Here is a 16,596-nt window from a genome sequence, read left to right as displayed (position 1 = left end):
CATTTTTTTATTCTGTTCATGTTTTCCATGTAACTTGTATTGACTTTCCTTAAAGAACATGCAGATATTGATAAATCTACGGAAAGTGGTGGATTATCCATTTCACTTGTGCTTTGGGCATCCTTGAATGCTGGTTTTGTGATGATTGGCTCTTTCCTGGTGGCTTTCATAGAGGTCTCGAGGCTCTTTGTTTTTTCAAATAATTTTAACCTGATTAAAAATCACTAAACTATGAATTTCTAAGTTAACATTACTTAAATCATTTTTTAGATTTAATTTTATGATGGTGTTTTTATAATTTTGCAACTATATCATACTGTCCTTTTTTATATTGACAATTGTGTGGTACATTTAAAGTATACTTTAAGGCTATAATAACTGAATGAAATGAAGCATTCCTGCTGATGACTTTTGAAAAGCATTTTTAGTTTGACTAGTGGAAGATTTTACTCTTGCTTTTCATGCACTACTGTTCTTTTATCATTAATATCCTTTGTTTCCATCCTTTTTTTGTCCTCCACTTTCTTTTTCTCCAGTTGAATATATTCAAGTAATGTTAAATCTAAAAAGTGCCTTCAACTCCCGTACAAAGATGTATCTCTGGTAATGTAGCCCTCTGTGAGCACTATGTTGAACGTTAGCTAACTGTTGTGTATAATATGAGCTCACTGTAAACACCATAATACACAAGCAATGGAACATCCAAAAATAATATACTATGGATGTTCGAAATCTTCAGATAAAAACACAACATGCTGGAGTATTCAGCAGTTCAGGCAACACTTTTGGAAAGCAAAACAACATAAACATCAAGCCAACTACTTTTCTGTTTCACTGCTAATTCCATAACTGGCACCATCTATGCTGGTCTTATACCCCAATTGAGTAGGTGCTTAATTCTATTTTTTTTAAATGATGCTTATGTTTCACTTGTCTCTTGCAACAAAGCATTGCATGTTCAGTAGCACATTTACTCTAATATTTCACTGAAATGTTTCCAGAATTTATGCCTTCTGCTAATTGAGAAACCAATGAAAATGATCTTCTGTTGCTTGCTGCATTAAAAGTTCCACAGTATTGTAAAACTCTATTTCATCCTATAACCTGTTCTGCTGCAATGATAGCTGGCTTTGGTTTAGAGCCTTTTCAGTTAATCTTTCATTCTTTATGTACATGGAAGCATAGAAAGGAGTAAGGCATTTGACCGTTTGAACTTTATGTACCAGCAACAATAGAAACACACCAAGTGTTAGAAACTATTTTATTAATAACTACTTATGATAATAAGAGAAGTAAAAATGTTGGATATCAAATTTAATCCCCAAAACTAAACTCAAAGTGTGTGTGTAGGGCAAATTCCCAAACTCCAAGTCCAGGAATAGGTCTCAAAGTTCAGTTCAGCGAGTCATAAGGTGAAACGTGAGCAAAGGCTTTTGCAAAACCACCGTTGACTGAAGAGATAATGTAGAGAGAGAATTGAGAGAAATTACGAAATCCAAATGTTCCACGATGGAACCCATACGACACCTCAATCACTAACTATCTCCATTGCTTTGTTCTGAAGTATCTGCCACCTCGAAAGGCATTCAAGATGTGGCCGTCCACACAAATACCTGTTTCCCACTACAGGTTAACAACAAAGTGGACTCCACTTGTTTGCTCCAAAAATCCGTACATGGATTGTAGTGACAGACACAGTTATTGTTCTTCGTCCATTGTTACAGAGACCAGCAGTCTCCCAGTCAGTCAGTCTCTTGTTGTAATCTTCTTGCTGTCGTGATGACACCCACACACACATTACTCTACTGTACTATGCCTTAAAGGGACATTCACCAAATAGCAACCTGATCTGTAACAACTTGTTCTTCCATTCAGTACAATCATGGCTGATCTTCTTTCTCAATTCATATTTTCTCCCTCTACCTTTTATCATGTTTTGTCTATAAATCCTTAAGCATATTCATTAGCTTGGCCTCCACAACCTCCTTTGGTAGAGAATTCTACAGGGTAACCACCTACTGAATGGAAAGAAAATCTCTTCATCTCACTCCTAAATGTTTTACCCCTAGTTTTGTGAATCTATTTTGTATCCTTTCTGTGGATCTGATATTCTTTGTTGCAGTAGATTTGCCTGAGTGACATGCAGTATTTCAACTTTGGCCTAATCAGTATCTTGTAGAAAATCAGCATTTCAATTATTCTATCTACATGGTACATAAAACCCAGTGATTTGTTTCACCTTCTTCCCTCATTTTTCTCTCTTTGCTCTTGTATTTTGAAGATCTGAGCTTCTGCTCTTCTGGATTTCTATTTTATTCCATTGTTTTCAAGAATCTTGTCATTCGTAGTTTATTTACCATCAATACTATTTAAGTATTTAATATCTTCCTGTTATACAAGCTTGGCATTATTCATGCCATCACCAGTGTTTTCCCATATGGGGCTTTATATCACAGCTCGCTCCTGTTTATCTCAATTACTGAATGATCCACAAGATGTTTTCTGCCAAAATTTGATTGAACAAAGTCGGCCTTTAAAATTTGACACTATCGTCTTGAAGGGCAGGGTTGATTCTTCTTTTGTATGATGCCTGTTTTTCTGTTTTACTTTAGCCTGCAGCAGCTGGGAGTGGAATTCCACAGATCAAATGTTACCTTAACGGAGTAAAGGTGCCTCATGTGGTTCGACTTAAGGTAGGCAGAACATTTCTGAAGTCATAGAATTATACTGCATGGAAACAGACCCTTTGGCACATCATGTCGATGCCTACCATGAAGTGTTAATCCTTATTTCTCTCTCATCCCATCAATTTTCCCTTTATTCTGTTGCCAACCACTTACACGGGGGCAAATTTATACTAGCCACTTTACTTACCAACCAGCATGTCTTTGGCAAGTGGAAGGAAACTCGGGGCACCCAGGGTAAGAATAAGAATGTGCAAACTCCAAACAAGGGTTAAATCTGGGTTGCTGCAGCCATGAGGCGGCAGCACCGCTTACTGTAGCACTGTGCCACCCCAGTTCCATAATGGTGTCAACCCCTGTTTTCTGAACTATATAAACTGAGTGACATGTGCACACGGTTTAATAGATTTCCTTGACCATTAAATATCCTGTCATAGCACAATGAACAGATACTAAAGGTAATCACAAATCACTTGCTTAGCAAATTGGTTTACAGTGCAGGTTTCTGAGTGACCCTTTCAAGAAAATGTAAATTGAGAAAGCTGTATAAAGAAGCATTTGCAGTCTTGAAATTTTGTCTAAATAAGCATAAAGTACAGAGGTAAGGAATAAAAATAGAAAATGGTGAAAATGCTCTGCAGGTCAGGAGGCATTTGTGAGAGAGAAGTATAATTAATGTTTCAGGTTGATAACCTTTCATTTTTGCTAAGTACTTCTAGCATTTTCCATTTCTTCAGATTTCCATCTGCATTGTTTTGCTTTTAGATTTCAAGTGAGCTAAGATTGGTCCATTTAACTCAAAGACTGTAGAGATTTAATAAAGCTATTCAATATTATGAAGGGTTTTAGATAGAGTAGATGCGGGGATACTGATTGCACTTTTAGGTAAAATAATTGGCAAAGTATTAGGTTCTGAGGAGAAAAGTGTGTTGCGTGAAATGGTGGTGAAAGCGTATTCAATGATAACTTTCAAAGCAGGAGTGTGTGTACACTTGAAAAGGAATGAATTGTGGGGCTTTGGTGGGGGTGGGGGTGGTGGAGAGCAGGACCACTTGAATTTCAAAGGTTTGATACAGGCATGATTGGACCAAATATTTAAAGAAGCATTTGGGATCCTCAACTTGTATGTAAAAGCATGGAGTGCAAAGGAATGATGGTAAACTTTTATGTATCATTGATTAGCTAGATAATGTCAAATTTTGATTATGACCTTATGCAATTTATAAGAATGGATAGTGATATAGTACTTAATTCTGAATGCTTTAACTTCAATTACTATAATGTTTTTAGCAATGTATTTATTGAAGAATAAGACAAGTATATAGTCATTATCTTTCTAAAGTTTCTCTATTCTATGTAAAGCTCAGCTCACCACCCAATCGTCCTCGCAGGGACTTTTGTCTCTAGAATTATGGCTCTGCTTATTTTGCAGACACTGGTCGTCAAAGTGCTTGGTGTTATCTTCTCTGTTGTTGGTGGACTGGCAGTTGGAAAGGTAATGTGCAACAAAGATAACTGCTTGTGCAAGCAGCAAATAATTTGTGTTTACTAAATCCTACAAGCACTGCACCAGATCACTTGTCTTTTATAATGGGTCTGAATTTAGCTTTTTTTTAGAGAAGACAATACATTTATCCAGTAAGACGATGCAGAAATACAAACTGGTGGTGCCAAACATGTATTGAATTTTTACTTTCCAATATCCAATAGATGCTGTGGTTAACCAAGGGTCAGTAAAATAATTTAATTAGATATTAAAACATGTAGTGTTTGTATTGATGCAGTGATGAATGTGTTTAGTGTCTTTTGATAGTTCCTGATAAGTACTCAGTCCCAGAATTTCTATTGCAGTTATGGGGAAACAGATTATTTTTCTGTCATGTGATAGAATATCGAACAGCACAGGAACAGGCCCTACAGCCCACAATGTCTGCACTGAACAACATGCCATATTAAACTAATTCTCCTTGTACATGATCCATATCAATATTCATGCATCTAACAGCCTCTTAAATGCCACTATCATATCTCTAGTACTTGACACTTCTACCCTTGGAAAAAGATTCTGACCATCTACCCTATGTCTCTCATAATTTTGTAATCTTCTGTCAGGTCTCCCCTCAGCCTTCAACTTTCCAGAGAAAACGATCCAAGTTTGTCCAAGTGTTCCTTATAGCTCATGCCCTCTTATCCAGGCAGCACCCTTTCCAAAGCCTCTACATCCTTCCTGTAATGGTGCAACCAGAATTGCACACAATACTCCAAAGTGCAGCTTAACCATAGCTGCAATGTGACCTCCTGACTTCTGCACTCAGATACCCTGACCAAGCATGCCATATGCCTTCTTTACCACCCTGTCTGCTTGCATGGCCACTTTCAGTGAGGTCTGGACAAGTGGCTCTGGACTGGGACCCCAAGATCCCTCTTGTACATTAATGCTGTTAAGGGTCCTGCCATTAACTGTTTACTGTCCCCTTACATTTGACCTACCAGACTATAACACCTCACACTTGCTCGGATTAAACTCAATCTGCCATTTCTCTGCCCGTATCTGTAATTGATCTATATTCTGCTATAGCCTTTGACAGCCCTCTACACTGTCCACAACTCCACCGATCTTTGTGTCATCTGCAAACTTACAAACCCGCCCATCTACATTTGCATCCAAGTCATTTATATACATCAACAAGCAACAGAGGCCCCAGCACCAATCCCTGCGTAACACTACTGGTCATGGACCTACAGGCAAAATAACACCCTTCCACCACTACATTCTGTCTTCTGTGGGCAAGCCAATTCTGAATCCAAGCTACCAAATCACCGTGGATCCCATGCATCTTAATCTTCTGGATCAGCCTACCATGAGGGACCTTGTCATATGGCTTACTAAAATCCACGTAGACAACATCCACTGCCTTACCCTCATCAATCAATTTCGTCACCTCCTGGAAACAAAAACTCTTGCCAGGTCAGGTCTTACAAACTTGACTTGCACAAAGCCATGCTGATTGTCCCTAATCAGGCCATATTTTTCCAAATGCATGCAAATCCTATCCCTAAGAATCCTCTCCATTAGCTTCCCTACCACTGATGTGAGGCTCACTGGCCTGTAATTTCCTGGATTATCCCTATTTCCCTTCTTGAACAAAGGAGTAACATTGGCTACTCTCTAGCCCTCCGAGAGCTTGCCTGTTGCTAGTGAGGATACAAAAATCTTTGTCAAGGCCCTAGCAATTTCCTCTCTTGATGTGTGCAGATTCGTCAGTATTTCCTGTATACAATTTTTTCACTGGTTTCATGAAGTAGATTTAGTTAGGGAACTGCTTTTTATTAGTTGTGCAATAGCTTTCAAAATAATTGTTCAGGATTCAGCAGAAAATTTGCAGAACTGAGCAAGAATGTTGTGGTTGGAACAAGGCCATTTTTACCATCCATTCTTCCTATATATTCACAAAGGTACATCAGACATGTTAGAGTTGCAATTGGTATATTCATAGTCATAGAGAATCATAGAGATGATACAGCATGGGAACAGGCCCTATGGCCCATTGAATCCTGTCGTTCATCAATCACCCATTTACACTAATCCTAAATTAATTCCATTTTTATTGTAAGATGTGAAATGAAAATGGGATGTTATAGATGGCCTAATTTATACACCATTTTGCATTTGGTGACATTGGGAGCAGGGTATGTGTTGGTAGAATTTACATTCTTAGCTCACTGCGAGCCAGCTGCAGCCTGTACTAAATTATGCAAGTGATGACCATCAGAAAAGTTGCAAGTACTCAGCCCACACCTGTGGAAGCTGCTACCTTTCAAGAAGTCTTTCCCATAGACGGGTGCAATTGCAAACAAGATACTGGTGGAACTCACTGGGTCAGACAACACCTGTGGAGGGAAATGAACAGTCAGCATTTCACGTCAAGACTCTTCATTTGGACTGATGAAAGGTCTCAAGCTGAAATATCAATTCTCCATTTCCCTCCATAGATGCTGCCTGACTCACTTGGCTTCTCCAGCACTTTGTTAGTTGCTCCAGGTTCCAGCATATCTCTTGTGTCTCCAATGGTGCACTTATTTTCTTTTGCAAAAGCCACAGCATTTTTTTTTAAGGCATTAGTGCAGTTGCATCTGATGGAAGCGACCGGTGTGTGGAGTCAAAACCCCGTGCTATCTGGACATTAATAACTGATTATCTCTTTAAGTGACTGGACAAGTAATGAATGATTTGTATGTGGGTAATTTATTGCTCATTAATTTTAGATTTTGTGTGATATTATTTATATTTATGTCAGACCATTAAATTGCTGGTAAAATTAATCAACCAATAACAATGTATCACCTTGTTAAAATTACACACAGCATGGTAACCCTTTAGAAACTATGACACCTGTTTTTTTTAAGAGGACAACTGATGCCAATCACCTAACAGTCTGGAGTTCACAGGCTTCTTTGTTGTTTAGATAGTTAGAATGTAAGTTATGCGAATTAATTTTGAAGTTAATTTTGGTAATTTTCTCTCTTTACAATGGACTAGGCCCACAAATGAATCTAAAATTAGTCATTGTCTACGTGTGAGGGTGGTTTGGATACTAGAAGAATATGCACTCGTGTAGTTGGGGTTATAGAATATTTTGTCGTCTTTAAATTTCCAGTTCAAATGTTGCCATGACAGTTCCCTGTGTTAACATTGTCCACTTTGAGTTAGTTGCACCCCTTGAGAAATATGATTTTATGTATTGGATGTAATGTAGTTGGGATACTAGCATGTGGAGGCTTAGATAAGGACTGATACAAAAAAGGGAAAGTAATGAACACAGCTATTTTCACAGTGGGAAACGTGGAGGTTGGCCATTCTTTATTTATATAGCAAAAGAGACTTGATGCTTTGGCTGCTGATGAACTTCATCTTTGCTGCTAGCATTCTCATTTAACCCTGCCACATTAAAATTGGAATTCTGCACTCTTTTTCTGTGTTTGGACAGTGTGAGGCTTATTGGGAGTTTGAAGAAAGTTTGATTAGACTGTGTATTCTGTTCTGTTTTATAACTTTAATGTTTTTAGGTTTTACTTTGCATATGGCTGTTTGCTATAAATGTTGAAGACTTCTTAGTAGTATAATTTTACTACAGCTGTAGTTTGGTCTTAACATCTATAATAGTACTGTAGATTTCCTTTGGATGAAGACCAAGGTATTAAAATGTTGTTATGGTTTGCAATTAATTTATAACCATGAAGCATAATTATTTTTGACCCATTGTTTTCAGATCTCGAGTAAACATTCAGTTTTATAACTTTTCAAATGTTACAAGCTAAGAATGGTTGAAGATATTTGATGGCCTATAAATTAAAGCAGATGTTCACACTGTAATTATTCAAGTGCCAAATGTTTCTGATGCAGTACTTAAGTCTGGCAGACTGATCCTTCTGTAAGTACTGTGAATCAACTTTGAGTGAAGATTAATTAAGAGAAAATTTCAGTTCAAAATTTAGTTTAACAGCAAGATTACAATCTAACTGCAAGTACTCCTGGGCCCACCCTTCCGGCATTTCTTAGCTTTATTAGATTCCTGAAAATCCAATATTACTCAAGCATCTGCCTAATTTAGTAGTTTCTGACAGTGTGAAACTGGCAAGAACAGAAATAAAGTTTTCACTTCCCTTCCACTCACAGACTTTTTGTATTCTGTCTTGGGATGTGCATACTGGCAAGGTCAGCATTTAATACTCATCCCCATTTTTTTTGTTGAGAAGGCAGTGATGGTGGCGAGTCGCCTACATGAACAGTCATTTTGGTAAACAACAGGATGAGACCGTTTGAGTTGATGGACACTTGTGGGTTTGGAGTATCGGATGCAGGCTAGATTACGCAAGGAGGGCAGACTATCTTCCCTAAATAAAATTTTGTGAATTATGTAGGTTTTTTTTTACTGCAATCTCTCTTGATCTTTGGTTTGAGTCTCTGGATTAGAGGTCTGCTGGGGTATAAAATTCAAACCTGACCTGACCACAGCCATTCCTTGCCTAATTCAAGTCTGAGTTCTTATATTCAGATCTAACTCAACCCAGAGGTGTTTGTAGAATATCACACCTAGCCATTGATACTGACTCAGACTTGACATCTTTAGAAATGCCATGCAAGTCTTGTTCATCTCCATTTGTTGGATGTCACTAGCTGAGCTTATCACCAAGACAGACAGGAAACTGATACCAAAGAAACACACTTCACTCCCAAGCTGCATACCACATTGTGGGTATTACAGGCCAGCTTGAAATGAGATGAGAATGAGTTCTCCAAGTCTGGCCAATGTTACATATCCTTTCCTTGCTGTCTCTAAGTTGAAACGGACATCTTAGAATCACTTTCCCATCACGTGTAAAGTCTCTCATCTATTTCCTGGTCATGTCCGTTTAACAAATGTGTCACCTGCTAATATAGAGTCAAACAGACCTGAATTTAGCACTGAGCTGGGGCAGCACAACTTGACCTGACCCAAGTCGTGACATTTCAGTAGAACATTTACCAGACCAGATCCCAACCCACTATTCAGTCAGATGCCATTGGGCCCAGGCTAGGCCCCAATCCTGATTTATTTGTTTAGTAATTAAACCACTTGACTAAAGGTCCCATTTAATCAACTGTTCAGTAAAAGTGGCTAAGACTACAACAGGTATTGAATCTGCAATTTACATGTTACATTTTCTAATTGTAGGAAGGTCCAATGATTCATTCGGGTGCTGTTATTGCAGCTGGTATTTCACAGGGGAGATCCTCAACCTTAAAGAAAGACTTCAAGGTTAGTTTTGCTACTTGCTTTCACGGGTCAGCCAATGCACAAGTGTAAAATTTCTCGATGTTGTAGAAAGCAACAGCATTAAACATCAATTAAAAATAAAAGTATAAAATGCCAGAAACACTCAACGAGACAGGCAGCATCTGTGGAAAGAGAAACAGAATTGACAATTGATGAGTACTGTGAAGATCAGAAAACAAGTTAATTTTAAGTTGCAAAGAAGATTGGGAGTGGGAGGAAAATGGACAGAACGAAGGGAATATTTCTGACAGGCTGAGGGTAGGTGATTTCAATGTATATGGAGCTGTCTGTTTAATAGATTAATGAGGACAGTTGAAGACAGAAAACAAAGGAACCTGTTAAAGCTGCGAAATACAAATAAGACCTGTTGCCAAAACTGAAATCAAAAGGAGAATGCTGGGAATGCCCAGCAGATCAGGCATTGTCTACGAAGAGAGAAAAACTGAGTTACTGTTACAGATTAATAATCTTACAACACAACTGGCCAATTCTGATACCAAAAGGAAAAAGGAGTTATCTGAAGTTATTGAATTCAATATCAAGTTCAAGTTTATTGTTGTCATAGGCATACATACACGGTATAATTGCTATAAAAATTAACTTTTTGCAGTGGCAGCACAATACATTAAAAGATGGGGACAAACATAAGTTAACATAAACTTAAATTAACATATACATAACTTACATGTGTGCAAAATAAACAACAAAAAACATACATAACGACACCAGTACAGTATAGTGAGAGATTGAGTTAGAGTTAAGGTTTTTCCAGTTGGTTCCAGAATCTGAGTGGGGAAGAAGCTGTTATTGAACCTTGAGGTGTGGTTCTTCAGGCTCCTGTACCTTCCGCCTGATGGCAGCATCGAGAAGAGAGCATGGCCTGGATACTGAGGGTCCCTGATGAAGGAACCGCCTTTCTGAGGTGTCGCCTCTTGTAGATGTCCTTGATGGTGGGAAGAACTGTGCCCGTGATGGAACTGGCTGAGTCCACCACTCTCTATAGCCTCTTGTGTTCTTGTGCATTGAACTTTCCATACCAGGTCATGATGCAACCAGTCAGAATGCTTTCCACTATGTCTGTCGATGTTTGTCAGAGTTTTCGATAACATGCCAAATTTCCTTAAACTTCTAAGAAGGTAGAGACGCTAGCACGCTTGCTTGGTAGTTGCATCCACGTACAGGTCCTCAGGGACATTGACACACAGGGACTTGAAGGTGCTCACCCTTTCCACCTCAGTCCCTTCAATGAGGACTGGAGCGTGTTTGCCTGCCTTCCCCTTCCTAAAGACGACAGTCAATTCCTTGCTCTTGCTGACATTAAGCACAAGGTGGTTGTTATGACACCACTCAACCAGCTGACCCATCTCACTCCTGTATGTCACCTCGTCACAATCCGTGATTCTGGCAACAACAGTGGTGTCATCGGTGAATTTGTCGATAGCGTTGGAGCTATTCTTGGCCACACAGTCTTTAAGGATTAGTGTGCTTATACAGAAGAATCCTAATGGAGGTCCCACTTCACTGAATATAGAACCCTTGCAGTCTGTTGAGGTTTCATTTGCCAGTCACTTTAATTCTCCATCCCATCCCCACTTTGACCTGTTTGTCTGTAGCATTTCAAAGCAAGCTTGAAGAACAGCAGCTCATCTTCCATCTAGAGACATTGAGCACTCTGGATGAGATTGAATTCCAGAATTTTTTGCTTTTCCTGTTTGAGAACTGGCCAGTTCTGTAAAGTAACTAATTCAGTTTTTGTCTCTCCACAAGTACAGCATGGTCTGCTGGTCATTCTGCTTTTGGTTTCAGGCGCAACTCTGGCATGCACTTCACAGCTTTTAACATGTCCTTTTATTTGTTTCTTTCTCTCTATCAGGCCCTCATTAATCTCATCTGGGTAACCCTGGCCTTGCCCTATAAACTTATTCCCTTTGTCCAATGCAACACTCCCATCCCTGTTTAAAACTCTTATGTTTTCCACAATTCCCAATATGGGTGAAGGGTTTTTGTGTTTCTCTTTGACAGATGCTGACTGTTTGCAACATTTTGTATTTTTATTTCAGATTTCCAACATCTGTAATTCTTTGATATGCAGTAATCAGTTACCAACTGGCACATAGTCAATGGAGCCTTGATGAGTACATTTAAAGTAACTGAAACTGAAAATTTGTTCAAGTCATTTGGGGAAAAAAAAGGCCCATCAGTGATTTCCAGTTGTCTGCTGATCACAGGACTGGGCAGATCAGTTGACTGATTTTGAACAGACTTAAAACAGTATGTTGCAACAGTGCATCATTCTATTGAATTATCTTGAGATGCATGTCTTTTCACCTGATGGCCACTGCTGATGGCCAGAAACTGGCCATTTTGCAGGGTTGATGTTGAATGGAGATTGCTTCCTTTGTGAATAAAATTTAGTGGAAATTTTGGAGTAAAAGTATTAATTGGCATAACTTGTGCTTAATATTCTGTGAACTGGTGTGCACTTTCATTCCGTCCTGATTTCATTACTCTTTTTGGATGAATATCATGCAGAAACTCCCAGGGACGATGTGGTAAAAGACTTGTTAATATCAGTAAATCTCTGATTATTATTCATATCTGTGAGCGCATGTGATTTGAAAAATGACTATAATTCTTCTGAAGAACCTGTATTCAAGTTTATTGATATTCTGAAGTATTTCTAGACTGTTGTTAACATAAAAGAAAGGGGAGAAAGTAATCAAATCAGAATTTTTACTGGGTAATGTATGTTATATTTGTCTAGATGGAATAAAGTCCACTGATTTATTAGCACTTAAGAGGCCTTTAATTTGTGTAGTCTTTGAACAGTTGCTGGAAACGAAGGATTAATTCAACTTTTAATTTGAATGAAAGGATATCCCTGCAGTTGTGGCCAAGATAGATTTTGTACTGTCATTGTTCAGTGGGCAAGCCGAAATAATGAAGGAATACTGAGCAAGTTAATAGTGTCTTGTGTTTCTATGTTTCAGATATTTGAGGATTTTCGCAGAGATACTGAAAAAAGAGATTTTGTATCAGCTGGAGCTGCAGCGGGAGTTTCTGCTGCTTTTGGTGCCCCAGTAGGTAAGTAGTAATATGGATGACCTGAGTGATGCACTAACATTGAGTATCTAAATACCTCATACAATTTGTGTAGGTTAATTTCGTATTTCCAAAAAAAGAATATTTTCATGCAGATTAAGCTTTGCCTTTAAAACTTGAAGAGAAAACCCAAAATACTGCTTGAGGGGTAAGAAAGATCAAAATAGGATGTGTTTAATAGACAGCAATATTTGTACAGCACGGTAACAGGCCCTTCCAGCCTAATGAGTCTGTGCTGCCCATTTAAATCCAAAACATACTTTGAAAGGGCTGTCGTGGGAGTCCTGGAGCCTCATGTCTTTTCCAGCTTGGATTGGAATCCAACTCTGGATGATGGTCTTTGTCTCTGTAAGGTTCTTGTTTGGAAATTCATTGGCCATTACAACTCAGTTGCTTATGGACGATGCATCTAAACACAAAACCATCCTTGTTCACAATTAATGGGAATGTTCGGTTTCACTGCTTTGGCAACCATGATATCTTTGTACTAATCTTGATTCTTTGCACTTTGAGAATGGAGAAGTGTGAAAATGTGTCTGAATCCCCCTTTTGAACTTGCTACTCCCTATTTGAAAAGAACAGCCAAATTGTAGCCAGACATCATTCTTCTGTTTGAGTTATGATTTGGGAATAAAGCTTCGCCCTGTAGTTTGTGATGAAAGATATTTTATAACTATAGATCAAAATCTGGTTATTTATTGTTCTTAATTATAATATTATTTTGTTTACCATTGCCAGATTGAATAATTGTTTTAGAATTCAGCCTCCTTATAATGTATATTTCATTTTGTAGGTGGTGTTCTTTTCAGCTTGGAAGAAGGAGCTTCTTTCTGGAACCAAATGCTAACTTGGCGTATTGTAAGTAGACAGGCTTCCAAAAAGAACACCTAACAGTTACCAGTAGCAATTGTGGTGTATCTGATTATCTTCACTACCCCTTAAGGTACTGGATAAGGACTCATTCCCTGTCTGTTAACAGTTCTATCTGAACCTTTCCATTCTTCCTCAAACCGCACCTCACGGCCCAGTGGATCAAACTTCTTTCCTTCTCTCAGCAGTGATAGTTATCCTGGCCAATAAGGATGTTCTGAGTAACTGGAACACTGGGTCATCTTCTGAAACGCTTGATATCATCTACAACTACAACCTTCTCCAATGCTCACTGCTCACAATATACCAATGCCATGCTGTTCTCCAGCTCCTGTTTGTATCTGAGTCAGCAGAGACACAACATTGCAATCTGGTCACATAGCCATTGTTGTTTCTCTGGGTTTCTTCTTTGGCCTTGTCACTATCTATAAGTTCCCCCAGATGACTTTAGCAGATCCAGGAGATTGGATGCTGGCCATTTACTTCCAAGTTCAAGAGCAGTATTGCAGCAGGAACTGGACTGCAATTAGTAAACTTAATTAGTATTTATTATTGTCATATGTACCAAGATACGGTGAAAAATTTGTCTTGCATACTGTTGATACAGATCAATTCATTACAACAGTGCATTGAGGTAGTACAAGGTAAAGCAATAACAGAATGCAGAATAAAGTGTTACAGTTACAGAAAGTGCAGGTAGACAATAAGGTGCAAGGTCATAATGAGGTAGATTGTGAGGACAAGAATCCATCTTATCGAACTAGGGAACTGTTCAATAGTCTTATAGCAGCAGGATAGAAGCTGTCTTTGAGCTTGGTGGTACGTGCTTTCAGGCCTTTGTATCTTCTGCCCAAGGGGAGAAGAGAGAATGTCGGGGGTGGGTGGGGACTTTGGTTATGCTGGCTGCTTTACCAAGGCAGCGAGAAGTGTAAATGGAGTCCATGGAGGGGAGACTGGTTTCTGTCTTGTGCTGCACTGTGTCCACAACTCTCTGCATTTTCTTGTGGTCACAGGCAGAGCAGTTGCCATACTAAGCCGTGATGTATCCGGATAGGATGCTTTCTATCGTGCATCAATAAAATTTGGTGAGGGAGTTCACTTCAGCTATCCTGATGGCAGTCTACGTCTCACCCCAGGTGGACGTGAAGCCTGCACTCAATGAAGCACTTAATGAACTATATTCCATGGTCAACAGCCTTGAAACGGGATACCTTGAGGCCCTCTTCATCATTGCTGGTGACTTCAACTCAGCCAACTTCAAGAGTGTGTTACCAAAATACTATCAGCATGTCTTCTATCCCACCAGGAGTCCAAACACCCTTGACCATTGCTACACAACCATCAAAATGCCTACCAAGCCACCCCCTCGCCTACACTTGGGTAAATCAAACCACCAGGCTGTGCTCCCTTTCCCTGTATACAAACAGAAGCTGAAATGGGAGGATCCAGTACAGAAAGTCATACAGTGCTGGTCTGAGGAAATAGATGAGCTTCTACGTGATTGCTTTGAGTCAGTGGACTGATCCATGTTCAAAGACTCAGCAGCCAGCCTAGATGAGTATGTCACCATCGTCGTAGACTTTATCAGCAAGTATGTTGAGGACTGTGTATCAAAGAGGACAATCTGGGTGTTCCCAAACCGGAAACCATGGATGAACTGGAAGATCCACACCCTACTGAAGTCTAGGTCTGCAGTGTTCAAATCAGGTGATTCTGACCTTTACAAGAAATCAAGATATGATCTCCGTAAGGCTATCAGGCATACCAAGAAATGATACCATTCCAAAATCGAGTCCCAGACCAGCTGTCAGTTGTGGCAGGGCTTACATGCTTTAATGGGCTACAAAACAAAGTCAGGTAGTGTCACCGACAGCAGTGCATCCCTAACCGATGAGCTTAGTGCATTCTATTGCATGTTTTGAACAGAAGGGGATTGGATGTCCCCATCCATCCTAACAGCCTCCAATCCACCTGAAGCTACAGTCATCATTGTGGATGTAAGATCAATTTTCTGGAGAGTGAACCTGCAGAAAGTATCTGGCCTGGATGGTGATCCTGGCTGTGTCCTTTGATCCTGCGCAGATCAGCTGGCAGGGGTATTTGCAAACATTTTTAACCTCTCCCTGCTTCGATCTTAAGATATCTTTATTAGTCACATGTACATCGAAACACACAGTGAAATGCATCTTTTTGTGCAGAGGTTCTGAGGTTCCCACCTGCTTTAGGAAGTCTACTATCAAATTGAACCTTAAAACGTAAATGTTCCTGCTATAATCCCAGGTTGGGTCAGTTTTCAGCCAATGCTATTGCTCTAGATTTTGTACAGTGTGTCTTGGAGGCAAAGATTGATGTAATTGTCATGAGTGATTTCCAGTTTGCAGTGTGTTTGCTTCTGGTCGGTTGTACAAAAATAACACTCCAGAATTTCGAACAGTCTCCAAAAACATTGCTCCTTTATGTTGACAGTGCACTCTACAAGACTGATTTATTTAAGATGAATTTAATCCTTAAAATCTGCCATCTTTATTTCAGTTCTTTGCTTCAATGATTTCAACGTTTACTTTGAACTTTGTCCTGAGTATCTACCATGGCAACCCAGGTGATCTGTCAAGCCCGGGTCTGATCAACTTTGGGCAGTTTCAAAGTGAGGTAAGAAAAGGTCAAAGGATGAATGGTTGTATTGTTTTGTAATTGAAACTTTCAGTTATCTCATTATGAATATAGTGCATAAAGTGCAGTTTTATGTTAAAAACAAAAAACAAGTGTAGAAAGTGTTATTTGTGCTTGGGAATTGAACTATTTTCATTCCTCTCCATAATGATTACTCACAGAATTACAGAATTATGACACAGAAAGATGCCATTTGGGCTGTTGTGTCCCTGCTGACTGAGGGGAAAATATTATCCAAAACTAATCTTGCTTCCCAGCCTTTGATCATGGCCTTGCTCATCCAAGTTCAATCAATGTCAAAACTTTTATTGTTAGTAAGCATTGCTCATGGTTGGGATGTAGGGCAGGGAATTGCATTGTTCCTGTTCCAATAGAATCTTGGCAGGAGAATTACTATAGTTTTATTTTGCTATAATATAATAAAGTAAAATGTTACAATTTTTAGGGGTATA

The 16,596-nt window shown here is 39.1% G+C and overlaps 1 protein-coding gene across 1 annotated transcript in view; it reads left to right on the top strand.

The window, feature by feature from the left end:
* The window catches only part of clcn7 (chloride channel 7), a 62,695-nt gene that overhangs the window by 11,465 nt on the left and 34,634 nt on the right, over positions 1–16,596 (top strand). The window contains exons 6-12 of the mRNA XM_052022100.1: positions 65–174; positions 2,613–2,693; positions 4,117–4,179; positions 9,401–9,484; positions 12,493–12,586; positions 13,398–13,462; positions 16,007–16,123. Of these exons, the coding sequence (XP_051878060.1) occupies positions 65–174; positions 2,613–2,693; positions 4,117–4,179; positions 9,401–9,484; positions 12,493–12,586; positions 13,398–13,462; positions 16,007–16,123 (614 nt within the window). The remainder of the gene's footprint in view (positions 1–64; positions 175–2,612; positions 2,694–4,116; positions 4,180–9,400; positions 9,485–12,492; positions 12,587–13,397; positions 13,463–16,006; positions 16,124–16,596) is intronic.

The sequence above is a fragment of the Pristis pectinata genome, chromosome 8 (assembly GCF_009764475.1).
Source record: "Pristis pectinata isolate sPriPec2 chromosome 8, sPriPec2.1.pri, whole genome shotgun sequence".
NCBI classification, from domain to species: domain Eukaryota; kingdom Metazoa; phylum Chordata; class Chondrichthyes; order Rhinopristiformes; family Pristidae; genus Pristis; species Pristis pectinata.
Note: the sequence above shows the minus strand (reverse complement) of the source record. Positions and strands in the feature narration are given on the sequence as shown.